Consider the following 26,909-nt stretch of genomic DNA (forward strand, 5'->3'; position numbering starts at 1 on the left):
TTAAAGAAAGTAAGTTTGAAATGTGATATGCGTTAGTAATAGTTTTTAATTTATTCATTTGCTTTTATTCTACACACATACATATATACATACACGCACCTGCCTGCATGCACATACCAAAGCTAGCAAGAGAAACTGTCCTGCTGAGTCAAAAGTGGATGCTTAATCAATGCTGGGTGATTATTAATTATTAAATCAGTTAATAATGTTAATAAATATCTGTGCTCTACTTGTATTAAACATTATCACAGGACCCCTTTCATCTCCTTTCCCTTCCTTATCTTCATCACTTACACAGGGACTGTGAAATCCCTACCACAGCAGCCCTTGGGGTTCATGCCTCAGCTCTAGCGAATGGGCTGTCGAGGAGCTGCTGGCTCCATTGGGCTCTGACAACAGTAGGCACAACCTGATGATCAATGGGCTCTGGTACCTACTGATTCCTTCAAGTACCTGGGTGTCTTCAGCCACTCACTCATATTAGTATTTTTCACAAATTAACTTTCCATTGCTAAATTACAATTAATCTATAAATTTTCCAGCACCCTCTGCATAATCAAAATTTCTTTCTGTTTGGGGTAGTCTCCCATGGCAGTGAAAAGTTACACTTAGCAAAAGGTCATGATATATAAAGCATTAAGGGAAAATAAAGTTTATATGAAATAATCTGATTTTCTACTAACAAAAGCATATGTGTGAATAAATCTGTAAGACTATTTATTATGCAGTACTTTAAGAGTTGTTACCACTGTGCCATAGATTTATAAGTGATACTCATTTTTGTCTTCATGCCTTTTCTATTAATTTTATAATCAGAAAAAAGTTTTAAGTACAGGGGGAAACATGTGGCTTGGATTGTATATTTTAGGCACATTTGTTCTCATCACATAAACACAAGAATGTCATATGCCAGTATCATTTAAACTATAAAAGGAGGTGCTGGTAAATATACTACATAACATAGCCACAGAAGCACTGCTAATACCAATGGCATACGTATTATTACAAGGGTGCCTGTACTGACTACAAACAGTAGCTCCCTGAGTTTGACTGGTGGAATAGGTGGTCAGGGTGCTGTGGAACAGTCTTGGGGTGTGACGGGTCTCATTTTAGGGTGGGTCTCCAGACCAGGTCAGCCACTTATTAGTCACATGACTGTACAAATTACTTAATCTTCCTTTCTGATATCTACTTTAATTCTTAAAAAATATAAACTAGTAGTTATGAAAGTCAGATGATGCCTGTAGAAACATATTTTGTGAAATATAATTCATCAGCATGGACATTGTTTCTTTAATTTGCTGCCAGCAGCAAGGATCCCCAGACATGCCTTTATACAGATCATCTGAGAACTGATCCTTGGTTTCGGCTGATGGAGTGATTTCTAATCTAATTGATTTGCTAATCCCCACCCAGGTGAAGAGACTGATATTTTTATAAGATGGTATCTTATGATGTCTTGTGACAGTTCCAGTGTTACAAGCACTCAGCATTTCAAGCTGTTAAGTGAGTCATTTCTGGCTATAGATTAATTGAATTATGATGATTCTCAAAAGAGGACAACATTAATCAAATTTATTCTGTAATTAAATTCTTATCATTAATCATATCAGTGCTGAGGTTCATTGAATACCATCAACAAGCTAGAGATTCATTAGCCACAGTAAAAATAACTAACCTTTCACCCCTTCTAAAGTGAGCCTGAGGAATTCATCTGCAGTATGTTCAGATAAAACCAAAACTTGTTCCCAAGAAAAATCAGCCTTTTTGCAGGAGCATTGGTCTTTGTGGCTACCATAGGCCGTAAGAACTGTTTCTGAGAGGTTCTGTCCAAATGACTGGGCATTTCTGAGCCCAGCATGCCAGCAGGGCCAGCATTGACAGAGGCCAAGTTGACAGTTCTTGATCTGCTTGCTCTTTTGGCAGGCCACTGGCAAGAAAAGGAGGGACTATGCCAGGCTACAAAACCCACTTGCGCATATGTTGTGTCTACTAAACACTGACAACTGTTAGGAAAGGGCTTACCATTTGGGCCAGTGTACTGATACTCACCTCCATGCTGGTGCTTCCCTGCAGGGAGGTTACCAAGGTTCAGTGACCTACGACTGAAGTAAATTGCTCTAAAAATATGTTGTATTTTACATTGGCTTAATCCTCTCTAACTTTCTCATTATTACTACATTTCTAATATTAATCATTCTGTGAACTACAAACTTCTCATCTTTTCTGTACAATCACTACTGAAGTATAAAAATCAGTGAAATTGATGAAAAGTCATGGAAGAAATTTCCATTTGAGTATTTATAAGGAACTTTTTGTTTTCCTGAATTTCTTTCTAAGACCAAAATGACTCTTTGTATTCTTAACTGCATCTTCAAAAGTTGTAAAATAAATCAGAGAATTGATAAATTCAAAATGTTTCTTTTGGTCAAAAATGAAATACCAGAAACAAACAAAAGCTAACATCAAAGCTTGAGAGAAAAATTGTCAATGTTTGTATTTATTTATTAAATAAGTTTAATTAATTTAATTACTATAAAATTATTGTAATATATAAATAAATTTAAATAAAGTTATTAAATAAATATTTATTGTATTATCCCCAATATTGAACAGTCTAAAACTATGTTTTTGTGTTTTCATTATTCATGTGCTCAAGTAGATGTCTCCACATTGCTGAGGTTATAGGTCCTTTTTGTTTTTTTTTACTTTCATAGATAAAGCACTTAGCAGATGAGGTGACCTAAGGCAAACAAATGCCTTTGTACCTTGATTTTTCTATCATTAAAATTGGATAGTAATATGGATTCACCTTGGTGACAATGAAGGGTTTAAAATTCTTAATTGAAAAAATCTATATCTAGGCATATTCTAAAGTCAGTTTTTCTCAGACCCAGAGTTTCTTTTGATAAGAATTGGGTAGTGGAGTAGCATCTAAGCACAGAAAATGGAGAGAACCAGGAGGGCAAATCCTTTTGCTCAGTCCTCTAGGGACGGCTTCAAAAGAACAGGTTGTAGTGCTGGATTTCCAGAGCAGCCGGAGGGCAAAGGTCCGTGTAGTATTTGCCTGAATTCTCTTTTATTAACTTAGAAGTTCTGGTTTATAGGCTACATCTAATACAAAACTTAAAGGAAAAGGAAAAGAAAATTTACTTCTAAATTTCTCCTTTTTCCCTCTTTTTTTCTAACGAGAAGCACAGTTGGTTTTGTTAGCTTTTTTGGTTCACATTTCCCACCCATTTAATCTAAGTTAAAAAAAAGAATGGCATTACTCAACTCCTTACCGTTTCTTCTCTTTTGCTTTCTCAATCATTTCTAAGGAAATCAAAATGTAGGCACATTTCACAATTCATTATTTTAGAAAACATTGAGCAAAGGTTCTTTGAAATAGTGCCTATTGATATTTTATTCAAATTGGCCAGGCACTAGAGGAGACCGTTTAATTATGTGAGGCTCCTTGCTTGCCTGTGTTACAAAACTTGGGCCTTCGCACTCCCGTAGGGAGCTCTGTAGGGCACGAGCACATGCTCTTTCCTCCGGCTGAATCATTCCTCCGCAGAGGAATCCTGTCCCCAAGCTACTTGGAGCAAGTTGGACACTGCTGCCCCCAAATTCACATACCTCCCCCTAAAACCCTTTGCTACTTTATTGAAAAACTTTATCTTTTCTACAATATTAAATATCCCAACCAAAGGTATTTCCCCGTATGTCTGGTCCTCTTTGGCATCTCTCCCTCTCTATGACTCTGAAGAAGAATTGCAGTCTGAATCTAAATTCCACAAGTTTATACTATTTGCTGAATTACTTATCCTTGATTTCCTTCAATTCTCTCCAAGTTCTTGGAGTCATCATGAAATCCAGAATTGAACATTGCTCTGTAATAAAGCCCAGGAGAATATGATAAAAATTATATTTCAGTAGCATGGATAGAACCTTACCCATTTCAAACAGTAAATGTGTTTTAAAGTTTTTCAGAAGGATGGAAAACAGTCATAAAAAGAAATCATGGAGGATTGTTTACACCTCAGATATTTCAGTAGTAATTATACATCAAATCATTTATTGAAGATAGAAATAAGACTGACCATGGCTAATCTCAAGACATGGGTTCTAGTCCAAGGAGGAAGTATCGTTCAGTTTCAGGGTCCTTTTCCTGACAAGTGTTCATATGTCTGATTGGCAATAAACTCAATTTTGATATTCATCTTGTCCCTTGAAGAACTGTTTCCACACTTGACTAAGTTCCTTCTCTCCCTAAAAGGCAACCATTCTAGTTGCATTAACTGTGTTCTACTTTAGGGTTTTGTGTATATTTTGATTATATATTCAATTGGTTCCTCCAGTAATTATGGGGTAAAGTATTTAATATGATTATTTTCTGATGCCTGTGGTCTTTGTTCGCAAGTGCCTTCTCATTAAAGAATTATGCTGATATCTTTGATGCAGTAGTGATGTGATATTTACAGATGGAGAGAAAGATGTGTATGTGTTAAATACTTGATGCCTACTTACATATTTATATCTCATTTTCTTGTGCATTACGTTGTTTATGCTAACCCTTGATATATTCTAAGACTTTAGGTGACTTTATAAGTTCTGATATTATGAAGTGTTTGATATCTTATGGATAAGATTTGGAGGACGTACTACCTTAAAGAAATGACTGCTGGAAGGGATACAAAAATGTTTTGATCCATCAAGCAATTTGCCAAATATAACTTTCACAATTTATTGTTTCAGCCTTGAGAGTGAGGAGATTTTCTTGAATGTTTGGTTTAGTTATCTGATATTCTATCACTATCTGCAAAAAAATTAAAACCCCTTACTCTGCCTCTCCTCTGCCCATCTTTCTTTATTGTTGAATACAGACACTTTATAAACAGTTAATGAACTTTGGTTATGTCTCAGTATAGATATACTATTGCTATTTCATGAATGAATGTTCTATAATTTAACTAGTTCCTTTAGTTAATTTTTTGGGAACACAATCAAATATATGACATACTTTGCCTTATACTTCCCAGCTTTTTCATAATTTTCTAAGATGGCCACCACTGTGATAGTGTGTATCTTTAGGCCAACAACTTGGAAACTAACTCTTTAATGCTTAAAGGAGAGCTGCATTGCTGAGCATGGTGGAATAGAGACTTTAATCAGGCATCAGAGATATTTCCTTTCATTCTGTGGTTTTTGCTTTTACAGCTTTATATGTTATTACTGGCTAAAGATATTTTTATAACAAAATGCACAGTATTTTTTGATTTTCACACTCACCTGCTCTGAATTTTTAAAATTCCAGTGGAGCTTTTGGTGTCTGGAAGACAAATCCTGAGGTTATAATTAAGGTACTTAACTTGGCAGTATGCAAACCATGAATCTAAGTTTAATATATTTCTTTTTTTTCCTATTTTTCCAACATCTTATTACTTCTAATTATATGGTAAGGTCATTGAAGTTAAGTCTTTCATATTTTTAACTTGTAGGTTTATGCCCAGTTAAAGGCATTTCTATTCCAGGATTTTTGAAATGAAGGAATTCTTGAGGTTAATTTAATAAATATATCTTGAATTGATACCTCAAGATTTCTTCCAACTGGAATATAAACTTAGCTAAGGAGCCAAAGTGTATTTCTTAAATGACTTAAGATTTAAATTGCATAGCTGTTTCCTGATAAAAATACCAATTTTCTCTAAGATAATACACCCAAAAAGGTGAGGAGAGTTTTTAATTTACAGATATGTAAAAAAATGCATGCATCACGATTTTTTCAGTTAAAATGATGATCTTCAAGTTAGCTTAGATATAAAGTGGAGTTTATAGGAAGGATACTTGGTTACCTCATCTCACCAAAGGCAGGGTTAAAAGTAAGAAAGTAGGTAGTGGGCTTTCATAACAAGTGGAAGCAGGAATGAGAATCTTTTGGAATGCTTTGTCTTTTCCCCTCTCTTGTTACTGCTTTCTGCATGACAACTTAATTTTCCCGTACTAACTTGAGCCCAGCTTTTTTCACATGTCAGGACAAAGCTGCTGTTGTTTTCCTAGTTGAACATCTTTGGCTGCTACTGTTCACTCCCTCTTGCCCAGTTACAGCTTGAACACATCTGACTGGCCTAGATTGGGTCTGACATCCTACCTTGGAGTAGTCAATCAATCAGCAGTGCTCAGATTGCTGGGGTTCTATAAAAAGTAACAGTGATTATGCTAATCCATTCTATATCGATTAGGAATTTTTATGGCACAAGCAACAGGAAACAATTCAACCAGGGTTAAACATAAATGTGCAAATTATTGGCTTTATACTTCTGGAAGACCTCAAAGTTGGGTGCACCTCAAATCTACTGTTTAATCTACTATTTTAATCATGTCATCACATATTCTACCTTTTCTATTCTCACTGTGTGCTTCTGCAGTGTGAGCCTCACCCTAATACTGGCTCCCCTCCTGGCTGTAGGGTAGCTGCCCTCACAATGGCATTGTGGGCTTCTCATGCACATCCATTCAGAGAAAGAACATCTATCCAATGGCATGCTGGAGTTGGCTTGGACCAATTGCAAGAGTCAGTCATTTTCCTTCATTCCTCATGTTAGCAGCTTGAAATTGGATATGGTGGGTGTATTTATACCACAGAAATTGGCAAATGCTGCAAATCAGGGCTTTTTTCTTTTCTTCAGAAAGTTGGTTGTCATATTTACAAGCACACTACTGTCTATTCCAGATTCAAAGTAAGTATCTTGAAATTTAGCCTAATTGGATTGGCTTAGGTCACATGACCACCCTTCAACAAAGATCTATGGCCAGGGGTCTTGACATTATAAAATGAATGTATATCTTAATTTCTTTAATTCATAAGAGTGTTCTAACAACAGTCAGGAAGTCTGATTCCAGAGCTCACTATGTCATATTGTGAACTCTTACTATAATGTAGTTTTGGTCAGTTCCAATGGAAAGTTTTTAAGTAGGTAAAGTTTGTGTCTAGGGTAGGGAGAGGGAGGTATGTTCAAGTTAGTATCTTTTTGAAATAAGTGTTTTTTGTAAGAACATGAAAAGTATTCCACATCAGAGCAATATAAATTAAATATCACAATGAGCTATCATTTAATTCATATCAGAATGGCTAAAATTAAGAAGACTGACAATAACAAATGTTGACAAGTATGCAGAGCCACTGGAGGCTTCATACATTTCCTAATGAGAATGTATACTGATATAACCACTTGGAAGAATTGATTGTATTTTATAGAATTAATTACACAGCTAATTTATAGAACAACTACACAGCTTATTATAGCATTAAATACACAGCTAATTTATAACCTAGCAAGTCCGCTCCTAGATATTTACTCAAGAGAAATAAAAACTTATGACCATGCTAGTCTCCAAAGTCTTACATCTCAACAATGAAAGACGTATAACCCAATTGAAAATGGCAAAGCATCTGAATAGATATTTCTTTAAAGAAGATATATTAATGGCCAATAAACACATGAAAAGATGCTCAGCATCACCAATCACTGGGAAATGCAAATCAAAACCACAATGAGATATCACTTCATACCCACTAGGATGGCTAAATAAAAAAGAGACAATAACAAGAGTTGGTGAGAATGTGAAAATTGAAACCTCACTCATACCTAATGGGGTGGTAAAATGGTACAGCCTCTTTGGAAAACAGTCTGATAGGTCCTCAAAATGTTAAACATAGAAGCTACCATGAGTCAGCATTCTATTCCTACTTATACACCCAAGAGAACTGTAAACATATATCGACACAAAACATTATACATGGATATTTGTAGAAACATTTATAACAGCTGAAAGGTAGAAACGAACCAGATGCCTGTCAACTGCTGAATGGATAAACAAATGTGATTTCTCCATACAGTGGAATACTGTTCAGCCTTGGAAGGATAGAAGTACTCACACATGCTACAACATGGATGAACCTCAAAAACATTACCTTAAGTAAAAGCAGCCAGTCACAAAAGGCTGCATATTATACGATTCTGTTTATGTGAAATGTACAGATAGACAAATCATAGACACTGAAAGTAGGCTAGTGTTTGCTTATGGCTGGGAGAGTAGTCAAGAGGGAGAGGGAAATGGGGAGTGATCAGTAATGGGTACAAAGTTTCTCTACAGGGTGGTGAAAATACAGAATTGGGAAAAATATCAGATGCTAAAAGTGCTGTGAGACTGTGAACTAGTAATAGTTGGACATTCCAAAAGGCCATTTGGGAAGCCTGAAAAAGTACCAGTAACTCAACTTCTAAAAATGTATTCTACTGAAATAATAAGAAACTTCTGCAAATATTATGTATAAGAATGGTTGTTTCAATAGTATTTTTAATCACAGAAAGGTGGAAAAGATAGAATTATCAAGCAATAGGTGAACAGTCAAACACAGTAAGGCATATCTATATGTTAGAATTTGATAATATGCATTAAGTTGAATGTTGAAAGAATATTTAATCACATAAAATGCATTATGTTATTAAAAATTAGGTTATGAAATATCATGCTCAGTATGATCCCACTTAATGTTTTAACAGTATAATTAACCTATAAAAATGACTGGGTAAGTTGTAGTAATAAAAGCCTTTTTAATTTCTTGGTCATTCTGTTTGATATTTCTCTTTGGAATGGGTTGTGTTGTGTATTTGTATATATATCTTGCACCAAGTTATATATATATATATATATATATATATATATACACACACATACATATGTAGTTAGAAAAGGAAACTGATTTTAAAATCACTAAACTCTTAAGCATATATTGTTTCTGTGAACATTTATAATGGTCGTTCAATAAACACGAAGGAATTTCTAGTTACCTTTCTATGGCTGGAGACCCTTATCAGTGTGTAAACTTGAAGTTAAAGGAGGGTTTCTCAGCAGCAGCACTGTTGACATCGGGGCGAGGTAATTTTTGTGGTGGTGGGAGGGCGGAGGGTGCAGGCTGCCCTGAGCATCGTGGCGTGTTGAACAGCATCCCTGGCTGCTAACCACTCCATGCCGGTGGCACACCCCAGCCTTCCAGAAAATAATGTCTTAATATGCTGCCCAACATCCCTGGGAGGAAAAATTGTCCTCAGTTTATAATCACTGAATTAAGGAGCCATTTAATAGAGGAAGAAAATTCTGGATTGTTTCAAAGTGGGATTATCTGTGGTGAACTTCTACCTGTTTCTCGCCTGTGCTTGTTTTATAACTGGGGTACATATTGTTTCACCAGAAAACTAAGTTAAATAACAACTTACCAAAATAGCTCTTGATTCTCCTTTTATTTCCTATGTAAATTGCACGAATCTTCACTACATTTTTGTTTGAATACTTACAACATTGAGTGTGTATATTGTTTCTTATTCTAATGCTGGTTATTCCATGCTTTGTACAGCTCGCTCAGCCATAACTGGAAGCTGTGTCAATGATGGGGTACACATTATCAGGGGTTACAGCCTATCTTCCACGCCTTTTGCAACCCTGTGTGGTGAAGAGGTCCCATCTCCTGTCACCATCTCTGGTCCCATGCTGATTAACTTCTATTCCAACGCACACAACACGGACTATGGTTTCAAGTTCTCCTATAGGATAACCTGTAAGTAGTCATAATGGTGTAGTTTGGAATTTTCTTTTTTTCCTGAGCAATTTCCCTAGGGAATTTTAATTGTGATTAATACATCACCAACTTGAACATTCATAGATGTAAGGGGAAAAATTATCAAATAGGTACATGGTCTATAAATACTTAGCTATTCTTCTTAAAAAAAATAGGACATTTTTCATGAACTTTGACTAGAACTGCTCTTTGAAAGTTACATGGAAGATTGAGACTTATTTTGACTAAAATGAACATTCCTGCTATATTTATTTGTTCATACATTACATAACGGTGTCTTTTTGGCCTGGACTATCCAGATGTCTGTTTTATTTCTCTAAGCCACTTTGCTAATGTGAAAAGCATATTTTGTAAGTTTAGGAAAAATGTAAGAGAATATCTTTATGATCACCCAGCAGGAAAGGATTTTTTTTTAACAATCTGCAAAAAACACAATGTCTAAATGAAAAGAAAAGATTAATGTATTCAACTATGTTGTAATTTGTAACTTATCTTTATCAAAGGCAAAGTGAGAAGACAAGTCATGGATTTTGTAGTTACTAGGATTTTTTCATTCTTTATAGATAATTTAATTGCTGTTTTTTAAAAGATCATAAAGTTATTTTTCCCTGTTTTGAAAAGAAAGCAGTCTTTTCTTCTCCTGCAATAAACTTGCTTGGATAGTTTGCTGACAGTATTTCACCCGTGTCATCCTAATGTCAATGAAATGGGAACACAAATATGACACATCTTTTTTATTTTGTCTTTATTTGATGAAATGCATTGCTAAAAGTAGAAAGTTAAATCATTTTCTTTCAAATAAATTACTGTTCCCATCCACAGAGAAGCCTGAAAAGGTTCATTAACCCAAGAAAAGGACCTTCACAGCTTATTCACATCAGCTGTCCCCTGAGTCCTGAACTCATTTTTAAAGAATGGTTGTGCATGGCCCTGTGTATCTGTTGGCACAAACAGAACAGAGCCAAGCAATGAACATTCTTTCCCCAAGTTGTTAGTTGAGCAAAGAGAAGGATTAACTTGTGTTTTTTTTGGTACAACTTGTGTTTTGGAGAGTCACACCACTGCTTTACATTCTTCTACTCTTTAGTCCTTCATTTTCCTAAAATACTGTAAACAGATTCACCATATCTACCAGGAGAGTCTCCTTTAAAGAATGTTGTTGATAAGGTTTCATATCCTGGCCCATGTACAAATCTGGGACTTACTTAAGCATTGATAAACTTTCAGAGACCACACAACTGTGTATGAAGTGAAACAGAATAATGGCTACAAAATCTAACATTTACTTCACTACAGATGTACCCAGGGGTCTGAGCACATGAATACTTTTTGGCATATGGAGACTAGCTTTCACCCCAGTGTAGGCTCAGCTGAGGCAAAATAAATAAACAAATAAATAATGACTTTAATTAACTTTAAATGGCCACCACAATTTGTGTGTCATTTTTAAGAAATGTAAGTGGAATATTCCATTGGTCCAATTATGTCCAATATAAATCATAGAAATATCAAAATATTCTAGCCTCATAATTTTAGGATCATGAAATAAAATGAAAGTAAGCCTTCCTCACTGCAGTAAGAGTAGGGCACTTTCCATCACTGGGTGGCACAATCTGATTCTCCTCATATGTAAACCCAAGCAAAAATAATCATAATTTTATGGTTTTCATAATGGGGTTTTATTCTGTTTTTATGGATGTTGTTTTAATTATGACTAGCCATTAATTTGACTTAGTTATCCCACTCCACGATGTGCCTTAAATTATTCTTCCCTGCTTCTCCTTACTTTCCCTTCCCGGGACCTCAGTGGAAAAGTCAGTTATTTGTAAATACAATGAAAGGAGGTTAAAGTTGCTTTAAGACAAATAAGTGTTATCTTTATCAGGGGAAGAGCTACAGTAATAATAAATATCTCAGAATTATTTTTCCTGCTATGAGTAATAACTAGTCTCTGCGTATTCCTCTGTGCTCTGTCGCAGCCTGTGGCGGTGCCTTTAACTCCTCCACTGGAATCATCAAGAGCCCTGCCTACTCCTACTCAGACTACCCCAACAGCATGCACTGCTGGTACAACATCACTGGTAGAGCTGACAGGGTGATCCAGCTCAAGTAAGACAAGTTTGCCTTCTTTAGAAAATTGCTTCAGCTGTATTTATAGAAAAGATACTCCTTTACAATGGAGAACACTGATTCTCATTGGAGGTGTATAAGGGAATCTGGAAAGGAGAGTGAGGTTCTGGGGTGATAGTCTAAGCCTGGAAAATGGGTTTCCTACCTCCACACAAGCCAATAATGATTAAGAAACATAGGCACACTATCAGTTAGAAGAGTGTTAAAATTTTCCAACAAAGGAGTTTCATATAATGGGTTGTAAATTTATAAGCCTATTTTAAAATCAAAGGGTGTGGGGAGGGCAAGAGAAAGCAGTTTCCATTTGTTGGGCACTTATTAATTCACACTCTCCAAATTCTCTTACTTAATTCTTAAAACAGTCATATGCAGAATGTACTATTAGTCTCATTTTACTGATGAGAAAACTGAGCTCAAAAGAGTCAGATAACTTTCTCTCATAGGGTAATATTTTCTAACTACTTAAGAACTTTATTTATATTCATGTATCAGAATACCTCTAAAGAGGTACTATACAAGATATCTTACATCACCAGTAAAATTCTTCCCTAATCCTACTTACCCCCAGCAAGACTGATTAAGGGAACACACATCCAGTTGTCCAGAGTAATGAAGTTCAAAATTGCTTTTATATAAGATGACATATTCCTAACTGTTGTGTTTCAGTGATACACAGTATGTGGTGGAAAATTCTGAAAGTTGGTGTAGTTTGTAGCAATGTAGAATTTTTTAAAGAAGCTGGATAGCAAGGACCACTCCTACCTACCTCCCCCCATATACCTGTGACCACTTTCTGCCCTAAAAATCATACACTCCCTGCAGTTTACCTCTAGGAGCCTCATAAATCAAACGGGTCTGTAGGCTGTAGAACAAGTTTCATTGAGCCTCATTTGATTCCTGTATCAGATAGTAAGTGGTCTTTAGACAGTTCTGCCCAGGACAAAAAGCCCTTTAAGTCCCAGGAACAAAAGGATAAACAAAAGCTGTCAGATGGCCAGGAGCAAGAGGCCTTTGACTGGATCACCTGCCCAGAATGGAATCACGGAATTATAAGGCCTGATTCTTGGCATTTGCTGTTGTGGCACAGGATTTGCTTTTTACATGCACACACATACTATTCTGTTGATATATATATAAAATCATCATTATATATACTATTATATATGTAATGCATATTATAGACATTATATATATAGACACACACACACATAAATATATATACATACTCTTCCAAGTATTATCTGTGCTTTTCTGGGAAATTACACAAAATAAAAAGCCAAAACAGCTTCAAGTTCTCTTGGAAACTCAAATCTTTATCTTTCTTTGTTAATGGATTCATGCCATGGAAGATAAATGTATTAGAGAATAAAAAATGAATGTAGTAATTGTGGAAATTATGTAGCTTTTGCTCTGCCCTCATATTCTTTTAAAAGAACATTAAATGTTACATGTGGTTAAAAGAAAATACAGCACTTTTTCACCCTGTTCTTCATTATCAGTTTGAAGAAATTCAACCAATCAAAACATTTTAGAAAAAAGTGAAAAGATCCTTTTTTTCTTAAGGCTCTTAAAAAGAAGTATTTAGTCATTAGATACTTTCAAGTTATTTCGTATTAGAAGTTATTTGTCATAGCTGCTGGCAAAAAAAAAACTGAGAAGGCAAAAGAACCTACAGAAATGACGACAGTATATCAAATAATTTGAACAGGTTTTCTTTAAAAAGTAAGCTATAACACACCCACCACAAGTCTTAAAAAAAAAACCATGTAGGAAGTCTTGGTTGTTTGGGAATTCTGGGAGTAATTACTTGAAATGACAGAGCATGAGGCCTAGATTAAAACACGGTGTTAGGCCATAAAAGAAAAATTAGGGATGTATCTGTTAGGGTAAATTACAAGTGATAACAAACAACCCCAAGGCACTTTAGCTTAACTCAAGGAGTTTATTTTTCACTCGTTTGAGTTTCTCTAATATGGCTGGTTGCTCAGCCACCCAGGCTGATGACAGGCTTCATTTCTATACCTGAGTCCATGATCATCACTTCAGTGGGAAGGCAGTGTGGCACATTGAGAAGTCAGTTTTAAAACTTCTTCCAAAAATAATACATATCATTCCTGCTTACATTTTCATGGCCAAAGCAAGTCTTAGGGGCACGTCAGACCTCAAAGTGTGCACAATAGGGCAATCCTACCAGATGTTGGGAAGGCAGAGAGCTAGAGACGTGCAGTGAGGGCCCCATAGTTACCACAGTGATCTTAAATGTGAATTTCTGGTTGTAACAATCAAATGGACTCAAGAGAATATAATTTCTTCTTTTCGAGCATTGGTTTTATATTTTTATTTCCTTAATGAGGAGTATTTTATTTCATATTCCTGGTTTACAAAGCATCATTATAATGATCACCTTTTTAAAAATTTTTTGAGGATCCACTATATGCCAGACACCATGGTCTGGTTTTTATAGCATTTCTTCTACTCTATTATATATATTATATACTTGTTCTTCCCATAAGTAAAGACCAGGATAATAATACCACTTGATCACACAAAATAACAAGAGAACAGAGTAAATACCATGTTTTTAATAAGACTGAAAAACCAAAGTATTGCTGAAATGATAAATATGCTCAGCTCCTCAAATGTTAAAATCATATAGACTTAATATGTCCTAGACTGTAAACTCCGGTAAGTCCAGAACTGTATCTTACTCACCTTTATATCCCCAGGATTTTATCCCACTTTTTGACATATTATAGTCACTCAGAAAATTTTGGCTAAACTTTTGAACGGATTAGTAAAATAGTATCTTGTTTCTAATATTTTCTATCAAGTAAAGCTTAGATGTTCTGCTCTTAGCCTTTATCTTCTCTACTTTTTTTTTTTTTTACAAGAACTAAAGATAAAATTTAATGGAGACCCAAGTGGAGAACATCAGTATTAACAAGGTTCATTTCACAGGTTCAGTGATTTTGATGTGGTTCCCTCTGCCTTCTGCTCCCAAGACTACCTGGCAATTTATGATGGGTCTGACATCAGTGATCCCCTTCTTGGCAAATTCTGTGGTTCTAAGGTCCCACCAAATGTTAAGAGCAGCAATAATAGTTTGCTCCTGGTGTTCAAGACAGATTCATTTCAAACAGCAAGAGGTTGGAAGATATCTTTCCAGCAGACGTTAGGTAAGAAATTTGGACTTACAAATCTATTTTTCATGACTGTTAGTTTTCTGCTTTATTTAATATTTTTTTTCACCAGGCTAAAATTGCTGTTCATATAAGTTTAGAGGAATATGTCAAATAAAGTTTTGCTTTTAAAAATTATATATATTTTGATTTTTAAAAAAATCACTCAACAAACATACCTCTCTATTATGCAAAGATGAAGTCTGTCTACACACCCATCTCAAATTAGACCTGAGCCTCATTTTATCATTAATAGAAATGATGAAAAGGGAATTAAATGGTGAGGGTCTGAAGGCAGGCAAGAGTCAGATTAAGAAAGAAGGTCTCACAGCCTGTGTTGACTTTTTCCTTAAAAGGGTGAAGAGATATGGAGAATTTTGAATAAAGATGGCCTGGCCAGACTTGACTTCTGGCAAAATCATAGAGTAGCAAAGTGGAGGAAGGCTCAGGGGACCATATGACTTGAGAAGGAAGAGGCTTGTCACAGAATTCCTGATGGGAAATGTTGAAGGCTCAGACTTAGTCAGTAGGGATGGAAAGAGAAAGAAGGGTAGAAATCTCAGAGATATTAGAAGGAAGAATACATCAGAAATACAGTGTTTGGAACTTGATGATTTCAGGATGACTTCTTCTGAGTAACTTGTTGGGTAGTGGTGCCTTAGGACACTGGGATTTAGGGGAGAAATATTACTCTTCATGTGGAGCTTTTGGATTGGAGGGCCTATGAGATATCTAAATAAATATAGGAGGCAGCTGATGCTTGAGAAGCAGTTTGGGCTGGAAATAATGATCTGGGAGTCACCTAGCGAGAAAAGAAAAGCTAGGTATGAGGATAAACTGAAAATAGCACCCCAGTTTATCCCCACTGCGGGTGAGAAAGAGTTATATAAAATTAACTCAGAACTTTGAGTCATTTAAAATGTAAGGTAGTTAATCCGTACTGTTTCTCTGTGCACAAAGCATGAGTGGCACGGTCTAAGAACAATCTATATTTGACTCTGGAGAGTATTTTGATTCTTCCATTCGAATATAGATGTGATTAATGTTCTGAAAATGAACAGCTCACAAATGATTCACATACTCTGTGAAGACTCAGAGAGACTGGGAATTTTCTACAGGAAGAATCCTGACTCACTGATCAAATTCTTTCCTACTCTTTTCCCCATGCTGTGGATAACTTTCACACATCTGACACAAAGCAGAGCTTACATTAAACTTCTTTGCATTTGGCATGTTATTTTTTTCATGTATCTTTTGATGGAATCAATTAGACATTTGTGTTTTGAAGTCATCTCACTAAAATGCAGGCTTCATGCAAGTTGTATCAGGAAGTCACTTTGCCACCTACCTTCCTTGCTTTCAGGCACCACCTTGAAAGCAAGTCTCATGCGCATGCAGAGTATTGCCTTAATAGAATTGCCTCAGTGAAGTGGCATACCAAACACACAGGCTTTTTTTTTTTTCACACAGGCTATTTTGAAAGAAAAATTAATTTTCCTTTGGAGAGCTCTTGCAGAAAAAAACTTATATATTCTTGCCTTTGGCACAGATTACAATCAAATGACATATATTTGCATTTGATCTTGCTACCTGCTCTCAAGTTGTTTTCCTGTTTCCTAATATATTCTCACATGACCATTGAAATAATTGCAAATTGCCCCACACTGCTGTCATCTGCAAGAAGCTTCCCAAGTTAGCCAATGTTCCCTCGCCTCATTAATTACTATGTTTTTCTGAGCTAGATAAAAGACTTTTTGGACTTACTGTGATTTTCGTGAAGTAACACAGAAGGAAAAATCTTACACTGTCAGAGGCACTGTTCATGAGCACTGGGCACTTCCAGTCAGTTATGTTTTCTTCTGCTCACAGTTAGACAAAGGGTTTAAAGGCAGAGAGCAGAAATGGAATTTCATTAGCTACTAAATTTGTGCTACTACTGTGTTTCATGGTGATGCCTTGTACCTCTTTTCCATCTGTAAAATACCGTGGGCCACTTGGAAATATTCAAGAAGTCATTTAAGGCATCTTTAGTGGTACTTTTTTTACTGAAAACCTAAGTGTTATAATTTTGGATTGTTTTGGTCTCACAAAGCTTTCAAGACCATGCGTGTAAGTTCACTGATCATTCTGCATAACTTCAATTTTGTTGTTTGTGGTGAGGAAAAAAGGGAAGGAACAGTAAGAGTAGATTAAATTCTAGGGTTTATAGAAGCTTTTAGGTAGAAATCTGGATGAAAAACTTAGACATGGCTAATAGCATGCATGCACCTTTCACATCCATCTCACCCACTTAAAACTACCCTGCATTTCCTCTAAAGAGAAGGAAAGCAACTTTCTGAACAGGACAGTGAATCTGTGCCTCCAAAACTGTCAGTTTAGCCTGGAAAATATTATCTTCACAGAGTAAATAACCGCTGTGAAGAGGGGGGACCATTTTAGTTTGTACCTCAGGTTAGTTTATCTTGACTAAAACACCAGGGTTTTGCTAACTTGCTATTCAGATTACACTCTTGATGATACTTTATATATGTCTGCTTTAATTTTTCAGAGGTCAGTAAAGAGCCCCACTCACGTAATTATGTGGCTCTCAGGTAAACTTTTCGCCATGAATTTGTCACATTTATATTGCTAATGGGTCAGAACAAACTTGGGGGAATATCCTCTAGTTTGTTGCTAATTCTGAATACATGGTGCAACTGAGCCTGCCCCCCGTCATGGCCATCTGGTGCTACAGGCCTCAGGCGAGGGGCCCGAGAGGGGGAAGCAGAGCAAAGGCTGTGCAGGAGCTGCTCCCTGGCTGTGAGGTCTGCCCGCCTTCCCGCTCCCCCGCCCCCCGCACTCCAGCAGCGCATGAGTGATCGGCCCCAGATGACTGAGAACCAGCAGTGTGATCATTCTGGGTTTCAGGGATCTGTGCAGCTCTGAAATTACCTGCAAATCTCGGTGTTTTCCTTGAGAATACATAGCTGTCATCCAATTGTCAGTGATGTCTGTGATCCCATAAGCTTAAGAAGCCATCAGTCCTGTGGACTTGCCTGAACTGGGCTTGCTCTGTAGCACAGAACTGACCTTTGTAAGTACCCTGTATTCTATGAACTTCTGCTAGTTGAGTTTCTGCCCCTCCTTTACCGCCAAGTTCTCCTTCATCCATGCTGTGCCTCCACGTATCACTCATGAAGCGTTTCAGCCTTGCAAACATGATTTTAAAATCATCAAAGCCCCCCTTTCTTCTTGGTATACTGGCCTCATGTCAAAGTGGTGCTCAGTCGCTCAATTCATTACCATGCTCATCATATTCAACACCAAACTTCTGTATATAGGATTAGATATTACTGTGCATGCCATAGTCATTTCTTTTTTCAAAAGTAATGTATTCTATAACAGTGGCTAAATAAATGGCAGGGTCAAAACTGAACCTGGCCCGATTAGGTGTGAGGTTGGTAAGCATTTGGAATCAGTGAGTTGCCAAGGAGAAAGTGAGGTGTGACCCCCTAGCATGCCATGTCACCCTGGAGAAGGTGGCAGTGTCACAGACAAGAGGCCATCAGTGACTACAGGTTCTCCTCACCTAAGGCTCTGAACACTGGACGCATGACCAAAGCTCCCAGCTCCCTGTTGCCCACAGCCCACGTGCTGAGGACGAGGACCACTACCTGCCTTCCTCACCCTGAGGTGCCGGCATTATAGAATGAGCCAGGCAGCCTTCAGGTCTGACTCACAGACCTTGTTACGAGACAAAGGCAAAAACACCAGAGCACGTGTGTAACAAGGACAGAGTGGACCACAGTCCACAAAGGTGGAAGCATGCCCACATGGGAAGAACTGTAGGCCAGCAGATGGCCCCCACCCAGCTGCTGCAACACATCATTGCCCGGCAGGATGCTTGAGGAAAGTCCCATAACACTCAATTTTTATCCACTAGGAAAGATCAGTTTGAAATATTACCACTTTTGGTCTTTTAAGAATGTGATAGAAATGAAGTAGCTAATTCCTGTAAGGTGCCTTAGATGTCAAAGAGAAAGGCTTATGTACCAGGAAGTAATACTGAAGTCCTGGATTTCTGTAAGGCCCTATGACCTGCCCACCCTCTCTAAGGTGGGGGCTGGGAGTGTATGTGTGGCAGGGGTCATTAGCATCCAGAGGACTACTCCATGGCACAATGATTTCTTGTTCTTTCTTAAACACTTCTCACTGAAATCTAACCAGCAAACCCTGAAGTATGTTTTATAACTTAGATCTGAAATCAAAGGCTAAATTTCAATTAAATTCTAAGGTCTTGCAGTGTCCTAGCATGTAACTTTTTCTCCATCAATATTGGCTGTTTGAATGAATTAAAGAATACATGGATAAATTCTAATGACTTCATAATTACATTATATATAATAAGTATGATATACATTGTTATTATAGATTCACCTCTTTCTCAAAATTGAATCTTTGTTCATATAATTTAGCTGTTATTTAAAGTAATTAATTGGATCACTTTCATCCTCAGACAATTTGGGAACACTGGTCAGACTAAATATTTGGGTCATATATGTATAGTCTCTAGATTTTTACCTGCTACCTTAACATCAGGGAAATGACTGTCAAACATGCTAAAGGAAGATGGTGGGAATGGTGGGAGGAAGTTGAGGGAGTTGAACAAGATTTTATTTTAAGTGGGGTAGCAAAAGAAGGAACAGGTGACAGAGAAAGCTGGCGGGACTCCAGGGCCCCAAAGATGGAAAATATGGTCACAACAAATGGAGAAAAATATAAGATGTCCAAGTCAGACTCTGGTTTCTAGTTATTTTTAAGTTTTGCTGTTTTGGTGTTAAGTTTGGAGTTTGAGAGGCATCCTAAACCTCTGTTTAAACAATAAGGAATAAACTTAAAAACTTTCAGTGTTACCAAATATCAATGTGTACGTATCTCCATGTGCTTCTTAGCAGCCTGATAGAAGGTGCCAACCATATTACTTTTAAAAGCTCGACTGCAAGAAGATAGTTGAATTATAAGTTGAATAATTTTATATAGCACTGCTCAAAAAACCCTCAGTTTAACAATAGCAGGGCTATTACTCAAAAGCAATTGTCTGTTCTCCTCATGTCCTTTGCTCCCTCTGATGAAGTCTAAAAAGGAGATGAGTGGAAATTGCAAACCCATTTGCAGAAAACTAAATTAAGCTGATTTCCATCCTTCTTAACTCTTTAACTTTCGCTGGCGATTGGACTTCTTTTGGGAGACAATGTCAAAGACAAGGTTATCTGCAATTTACTTTTTGTGGGTTTTACTGAAAAGCGTTTTTACTGAACTGAGAATGTGAGAATACAATAAACCAACATATGCTTTGTTCACCACAATCTTATAAAAATAAGGAGACAGGACTAAAGCTCCAGATCAGCAAAAAGAAAGTAAGTTTTTATTAAAATATATTCCAGCATCAGAGTTTGCGCCCCAGTCCCCTGGAATGACCAGATTGCTGCCGCTGGTCTTGAAGCACAGAGCTGTCACTGGAAAAATAAAACCATGCAGCATTGTGGAGACCAAGCTAAGTGATAAAGTTGCGTCAGTGGTAAATCATAAAACAACACTTTATAAAACGTTCGAGTGAACAAGAGCTGGGAAGCAATTCTGCAAAACCTAAGCCACACCAGCCCTCCTCAAAATGCAACCCAGTTTTGTCTCAGATCACTGGATGTTTGGGTTAAATTATTTATAGCCAGAGAGTCCTTATAATACTTGCTCTCCTTATTCGACCACCTAGCCTGAGGGAGGGAGTGTTCCCTGGAACATGAAAGTAAACTTATTTATTTGGTCAGCAATTAGTATTTTAAAAAATTCTTTGGTTGCAAATCAATTGTTTAGAAAGAAAACATTAGGGCTATGGAACTGCGTTCTTCTCTGTGTTCTGATACATGAAAAATCTGTGAATTTTGTGTGGTAGCTTTATGGTCTGCTCACTCCCAAGGGAAGTGTCACAAATTCCCAGTGCATAAGGATAATGGCCACCTGTCACTAACCATCGACTATGTGCCAGATATAGCAGAGGACTTTACACTGATGATCTCATCTAATCCTCAAAACCACTGTGAGACAAAGATGATCCTGCTTTATAAAGGAGGAAATAAATTAAGTAATTTGCAGTGACTCACAGCGTTTGTTAAGGGGTAAAGCGAAGCTTTTAACCACTGTGACTGTCTCCTAAATTCATCAGTTTCCTAATCAGCCCACATGCTTCTGTAGCTATCAGTAAGTATACCCAGGGACAAAGAGCAATTATGGGGTGAGTTTTCTGAAAGGCAAGCCATTTCTTTTTATATTCTTTGGGGAGACAGAGCTACTTTTCTCCTCTTTCATCTTCTCATTTGATACTGCCTACTCTCTAGGAGCAGCTTTCCAGTTTGCACCTAGGCCCAAACAGTAATGTACTGTCACTGCATCAGTATTGCATAGACTTCAGCAGTCATTGTTTCCTCCTTTCCATAATAGATTTTTAAATAAAATGCACTATTTATAAATAACATAATATAGTATAATCATATATTTATAGTATATAGTATATTTATATTCATATAATTGTGTATTATAAAATAGTTATGTTTCTATTATATTTATGTTATATAATACATATACGTTTATATAAACATTTAGTATATATTACAAAATTTATAATACTGATAATATATTTTACAAATGGTATTATATATGTATACATAATATCCATATATATGTATAATATAACCATATTATAATTATAATTTTATATATATTATTATACACAATACATATGCAGTGAAAGCCCATTATATTTCTGTTGTTGACAAATGTCACATCTATCTTACCAGCTTTGTGTGGCATATTGATAAAGAAAAAGCACAGTAATTGTATTGCAAATAAGGGTAATGCATCTGTTATTTACCAAGGGTTAAAAAACCTCTAGCCCTAAATGATGATCTCCAATTTAGTAAAATTCCTTACCACAGGATCTTAACAAAATGAAGGAGTTTGGACATTTATTTCTATGGTAGCAACCCTCATTGGTAATTTTACACAGTTTAGTTTTCAAATTGAGGAGCTAAGTCACAAAGAAATTAAGTGACTTACCAAGGTCACTTCATAAGTTATGACAAGTAATGAGCAAGTTAATCCCCATCTCCACTGAATACTACCACCACCAGAGCAATAAAATTTAAAGTATCAATAACACAATGCACAATCTAATATACCAACAAGAACAATAAAACAACCCCATGTCCTTGTTTAAATCTCTATTAAAAAGCTACTGGATACTTGGTTAGGTTTTATGAATTTCACCTATTTTATGACCACTAAAAAGCATATTGCTACTAATCCTACTCTCAACAGAACTTCTAAAAGTTTTTGATAACTTCTGATTTTATAATTGTCAATGTTGAGTAAATAAAGTCATACTTCTTTCAAATAGTGTAGCTGCACATTAATGTATTCTGAATTTATAATCATTTTGTTTGTTCTACCTGCTGAAATTGAATACTCAGAGACTAAATTTTCTTAAGAAGCCTAACATCATTTATCATCGCAAATTTTTAGCTAAAAGAACATTTTCCTACCAAAAACTAACCCCTAGGCAGTGTCATAAATTGTTTGGTGATATTTTTATTATTATTCTGCTAATTGTTTCTTTACAATCAAATATGCCACAAAAGTCAACTAAATTACCCTTAAGAACAGGGTAATACATAAGACCAAAAAGTAATTTTGTTAAAAAATGCACATACATGTGTATGTGCACATGTATACTATGTGCTTATAATGTGGTAACAACTTTATAAATCAAGAAATATATTTAACTGCAAAACATTCCCCTGGTAAGTTTAATTTAGACTAGAAGCAAAAATCCCTCTCATAAGAACTATTTATATTTTCTATTCATTCCTTCATTGTTTATTCAACTATATTCACCAGCTACCTTTCATTCAGGCAACAAGCTTTTCTTTAGGGATAAAAAGATGAATTTAACAAGGTCCCTATTCTTGAGAAGTTCACTCAAGTAAGAGTCAGCAAGTAACTATAAACTTGGAATGATAAATTTTTTTTGACAGAAAAATGTGCCAAGGATAGTGGAGGCATAAAAGAAGAGATCTGTGCTACTTTGGCATGGGGTAGAGAGGGCACTGCATTGTTAGAGAAAGCATCATGGAGAATGTGAACCCTGAATTATAATGTAGTGGTAAGCGTAAGCCCTGGAGCTAGGTGTCTTAGGTTCAAAACCAGCTCTTTGTTTGACCTTGGACAATTTACTTATCCTATGTCTTGATTTTCTCATCTGTACAATGGGAACACTAATAGTAAGTACCCCATTGGGTTGTTGTGAAGATTGCATGAAAACTCCCCCCAGCACTCATTTAGAAGGTAGTCGTTTTGAGCTATATATCCTTAGAGGATGAGAAGGCATTGTTGGGAAAACAGAACTTCTATGGGGAAGAAAAGGCATGTACAAAGTTGCAGGTACTTCCCATTTCAGAGGCTAGACTGACCTGCTCATTGTTTGGTAATGCTTTCTGGGGCATAAGGTGGAGAACAAGTTGCTGAGACAGCAGAGCTAGGCAGGGACTCTGCACCCAGGGCTTTGTATCACATGCAGAGAGGAACCATTCATGATTTTGAGCTTGGGAGTACTACGACCTAACTAGAGTTGTTTTTAGGAGGCACATTCTAGTTTCCTGAGGATGAGGTTTTGAAGTAGGAGCAGCGTTTTAGGCAGGGAAAAATTAGGAATAAAGCATGTTAATAGTTTTAGTCATGGGATGACGGAAGCAGTGGCAATGTGAAAATAAAGAAGGGGCTGAAAGGAGAAATACAATGTAGAATCAGTATGACACAGTAGTGCAGTAGAGGATCAGGTTTCTAAGGAGAAAATAATGATTTTTGGTTTAGATATGGAGAACTTGGTGCCATTAAGGCATCCAGTTAATGTCCTATAGGTATTCAGATAAGAAAACAGAAGTTCAGCAGAAGGGTCTGGACTAGAGTTTTGCTTTTTTACTTTGAGGCAATGGATTGTGGCACATACAGAGATAAAATTTTATCTTTCTGGTGAATTGACTTGTATCATTATGCAATGTCTTTTTTAATGCTTCTTGCTTTCATGTCAACATTTTCTGAGTTAATACAGCTTCTTCTTTCAGGCATGCATGGTGTATTTTCAACTTCACCACTTTCAACCTTTCTCTATACTGAAGAATACATTAGGGTTTTGTTTTAGTTTTTCTATTACAGAATCAAATGTGTTTATACCTAATAAAATTACTAACAGTACTAGAATTAAATCAACCATTGTATCATTTAGTGTCTATTCTTAGGTTCCTTTAGCCTTTCCTGACTTTCTGAATTAATCAGTTTCTATAACTCTCCTTTTTATTATCATTATTTATACATTCTGTTACTCTTCTTTAAGTAGTTACCATAGAGATCACAACATTCAGCCTGGACTCATTAGAATCTAATTTAAATTTAATTTTAATTTTAATCTGATAAGTCAAAGAATCTTAGAACATTTTAAATCCATTTACTCATTTCTTTTGTGCTATTAATGGCAATTATTTTAATTCTACATGTTAAACACATAAAACATTTTTATTCCTTTATGCAATTAGTAATTATGTATATTTACCATTGCTGTTGTTTTTTTCTTTGTGAATTTCTGAGCTTCCACTGATTTCTTCTGATTTCCAGAAAAACTGGGATCAGCTTTTTTCTTTTTGAAGAATTCCTTTTTTTATTTGTTGCAAATCTGGTAAAAAAAAAACAACACTTTTCTTTTGGTTTTGCTGTTCTGAAAATGACTTTATTTGTGTTAAATTTCATGGGATATTTTCTCTCAGTATCAAAGTTTAGTTTGGCACTTATTTTCACACAGCACTTTAGGATGATAATCCATTGTCATCTGGCTTCTATCATTTTGGCTAGAAAGTCTGTGGTTACTTTCTGTGCTGCCCTTTTTGCCCACCCCATCATGTCATCACAGGCTGCTGTACTATCTGTGTGCGTGTGTGTGTGCATTTGAGCCATTCTGATAGGTGTATACTGATACCTCACTGTGGTTTTAATTTGCATTTCCCTAATGGTGAATACTTTTCATGTGTGTTTTTGTCACATGTATATCTTCTTTGATGAAATGTCTGTTCATGCCTTTTGATAATTTTCTAATTGGATTGTTTTTCTACTGCTCTCTACTTTGAGAGTCTTTTATATTTTATATATCTTCAGTAGTAGTCCTTTCTCAGACATGTGGTTTGCAAATGTTTTCTCCCTGTCTATAGCTTGCCTTTTGATCCTCATAACAGGGCCTTTCTTAGAATAATATTTTTAGTTTTTATAAAGTCCAGTTCATCAGTTTCTCCTTTTATAGATCATACTTTTGCAATTAAGGCTAAGAATTCTTTGCCTATCCTGAGGTTCCAAAGATCTTCTGCTATGATTTCTTCTAAAAGTTTTACATTTTTTGTTTATGTCTATGATCCAGTTTGAGCTAATTTTTGTTTAAGGTCTGAGATTTAGGTTGAAGTTAGTTTTTTTTTCCTCTGGAAGCTAATTACTTTAGCACCATTTGCTGAAATGACTTTCCTTTGTCCATCGAACTTCATTTGCACTTTGTAAAAAAATCAGTTAAGCTTGTTTGTGTGGATCTATTTCTGGGTCCTCTATCTATTTCATTGATCTACATGTCTAACTCTACAAAATCACACTGTCTTGCTTCCTATAGTATAGGGAAAGGCTTAAATTAATATCAGATGGAATGGTTCCTCCAACTTGATTCTTCTTTTAAAAGTAAGCTTTCTTAATGTAAACAGAAAAGTCTTGCTGGAGTTTTGATAGGAATTGTGTTAAACTTATGTATCAATTTAGGAATAAATGACATCTTTACTATGTTGAGTCTTCCAGTCCATGAACATATATTTCTCTTCATTTAGTTAGGTCGTCTTTGATTTCTTTCATCATTTTGTAATTTTCAGTACACAGATCCTGTATATGTTCCATTGAGTATTTACTTAAGTACTTCATTTTCTTTGAAGCAATTGTGTTTGAAAGGGATAGATTAAAGAAAAAGAGGAGATAATGAAAGAAGAGGGGATGTGAACTCTACAGCCCAAGCAGGTTTACTTCTGAACCCGAGAGGGCCCCCTCTGTCCTGGCCAGCAGAACAAAGGAAAGAGAGTCTCTAACAGGTCAAGAGGCTTTTTATGGCCAGGGTTTTTGGCAGGCTCCTTGAGGGGAGGGTCAGGGGCAAGGGGGGCTTGTGGCTTGCTGACATGTCCTCTGGAGAATGCTTGTAGCCTAGGTAAGATGACACCTAGATCTCTCTGAGATGGTGGGTGGGCTTATTCAAAAGGTGGTACTCAGGTCCAGATTCTATCAGCATTTTTAATTGTGGTTTCCACATGTTCATTGTTAGTATATAGAAATGTGATTGATTTTTGTGTATTTTTCTTATACCCTGACTTACTGCTGAACTCACTTATCCTAAGAATTTTTTATATAATTTCCTTAGGATTTTCTACATCTGCAAATAGTGGCAATTTTATTTCTTCCTATCCAGTCTGTTTATTTTTCTTGCCTATTAACTGGCAAGAATTCCAATATTATGCTGGATCAGAGTCCTGAGAAAAAATATCCTTGCCTTGTTTTTGATCCTAGGAGGAAAACGTTTAATTTTTCACCATTAAGTATCATGTTAGCTGTATGATTTTTGTAGATGTATTATGGAAAAACCTGAGAAACCTGGACTGGATCGCTGATGGAAGAACCAAGTGGCACTCGGAGGTCTTGGAGTGTTGAGGTTTTATTTTTACACCAGCGGGCTCAGAGGGGAGTAATCTCCCGAGGTCTGAGCCCTGAACAAAGAGGCAAGGGGAGCAATATATATCTTTCTGCTTTGGTATCTGCAACATTTCTACGTGCACAGCAAATGAGCAAGCAAGGGGGAGTGAGTTTAGGGAGTGAGTGCCTGGCAG

At 36.3% G+C, this 26,909-nt stretch overlaps 1 protein-coding gene across 3 annotated transcripts in view; it reads left to right on the forward strand.

Annotated features, from left to right (window-relative positions):
- The window catches only part of CUBN (cubilin), a 257,655-nt gene that overhangs the window by 204,355 nt on the left and 26,391 nt on the right, over window positions 1-26,909 (forward strand). The window contains exons 57-59 of one of the 3 annotated variants that reach the window (XM_036889071.2): window positions 9,401-9,601; window positions 11,602-11,731; window positions 14,711-14,928. In XM_036889071.2, coding sequence (XP_036744966.2) covers window positions 9,401-9,601; window positions 11,602-11,731; window positions 14,711-14,928 — 549 coding nt within the window. Of the gene's footprint in view, window positions 1-1,311; window positions 1,874-6,451; window positions 7,714-9,400; window positions 9,602-11,601; window positions 11,732-14,710; window positions 14,929-26,909 lie in introns of those variants that run through there. The other 2 variants (XM_057498263.1, XM_057498265.1) reach the window with 2 other exon arrangements.

The sequence above is a fragment of the Manis pentadactyla genome, chromosome 3, assembly GCF_030020395.1.
Source record: "Manis pentadactyla isolate mManPen7 chromosome 3, mManPen7.hap1, whole genome shotgun sequence".
Lineage (NCBI taxonomy): Eukaryota > Metazoa > Chordata > Mammalia > Pholidota > Manidae > Manis > Manis pentadactyla.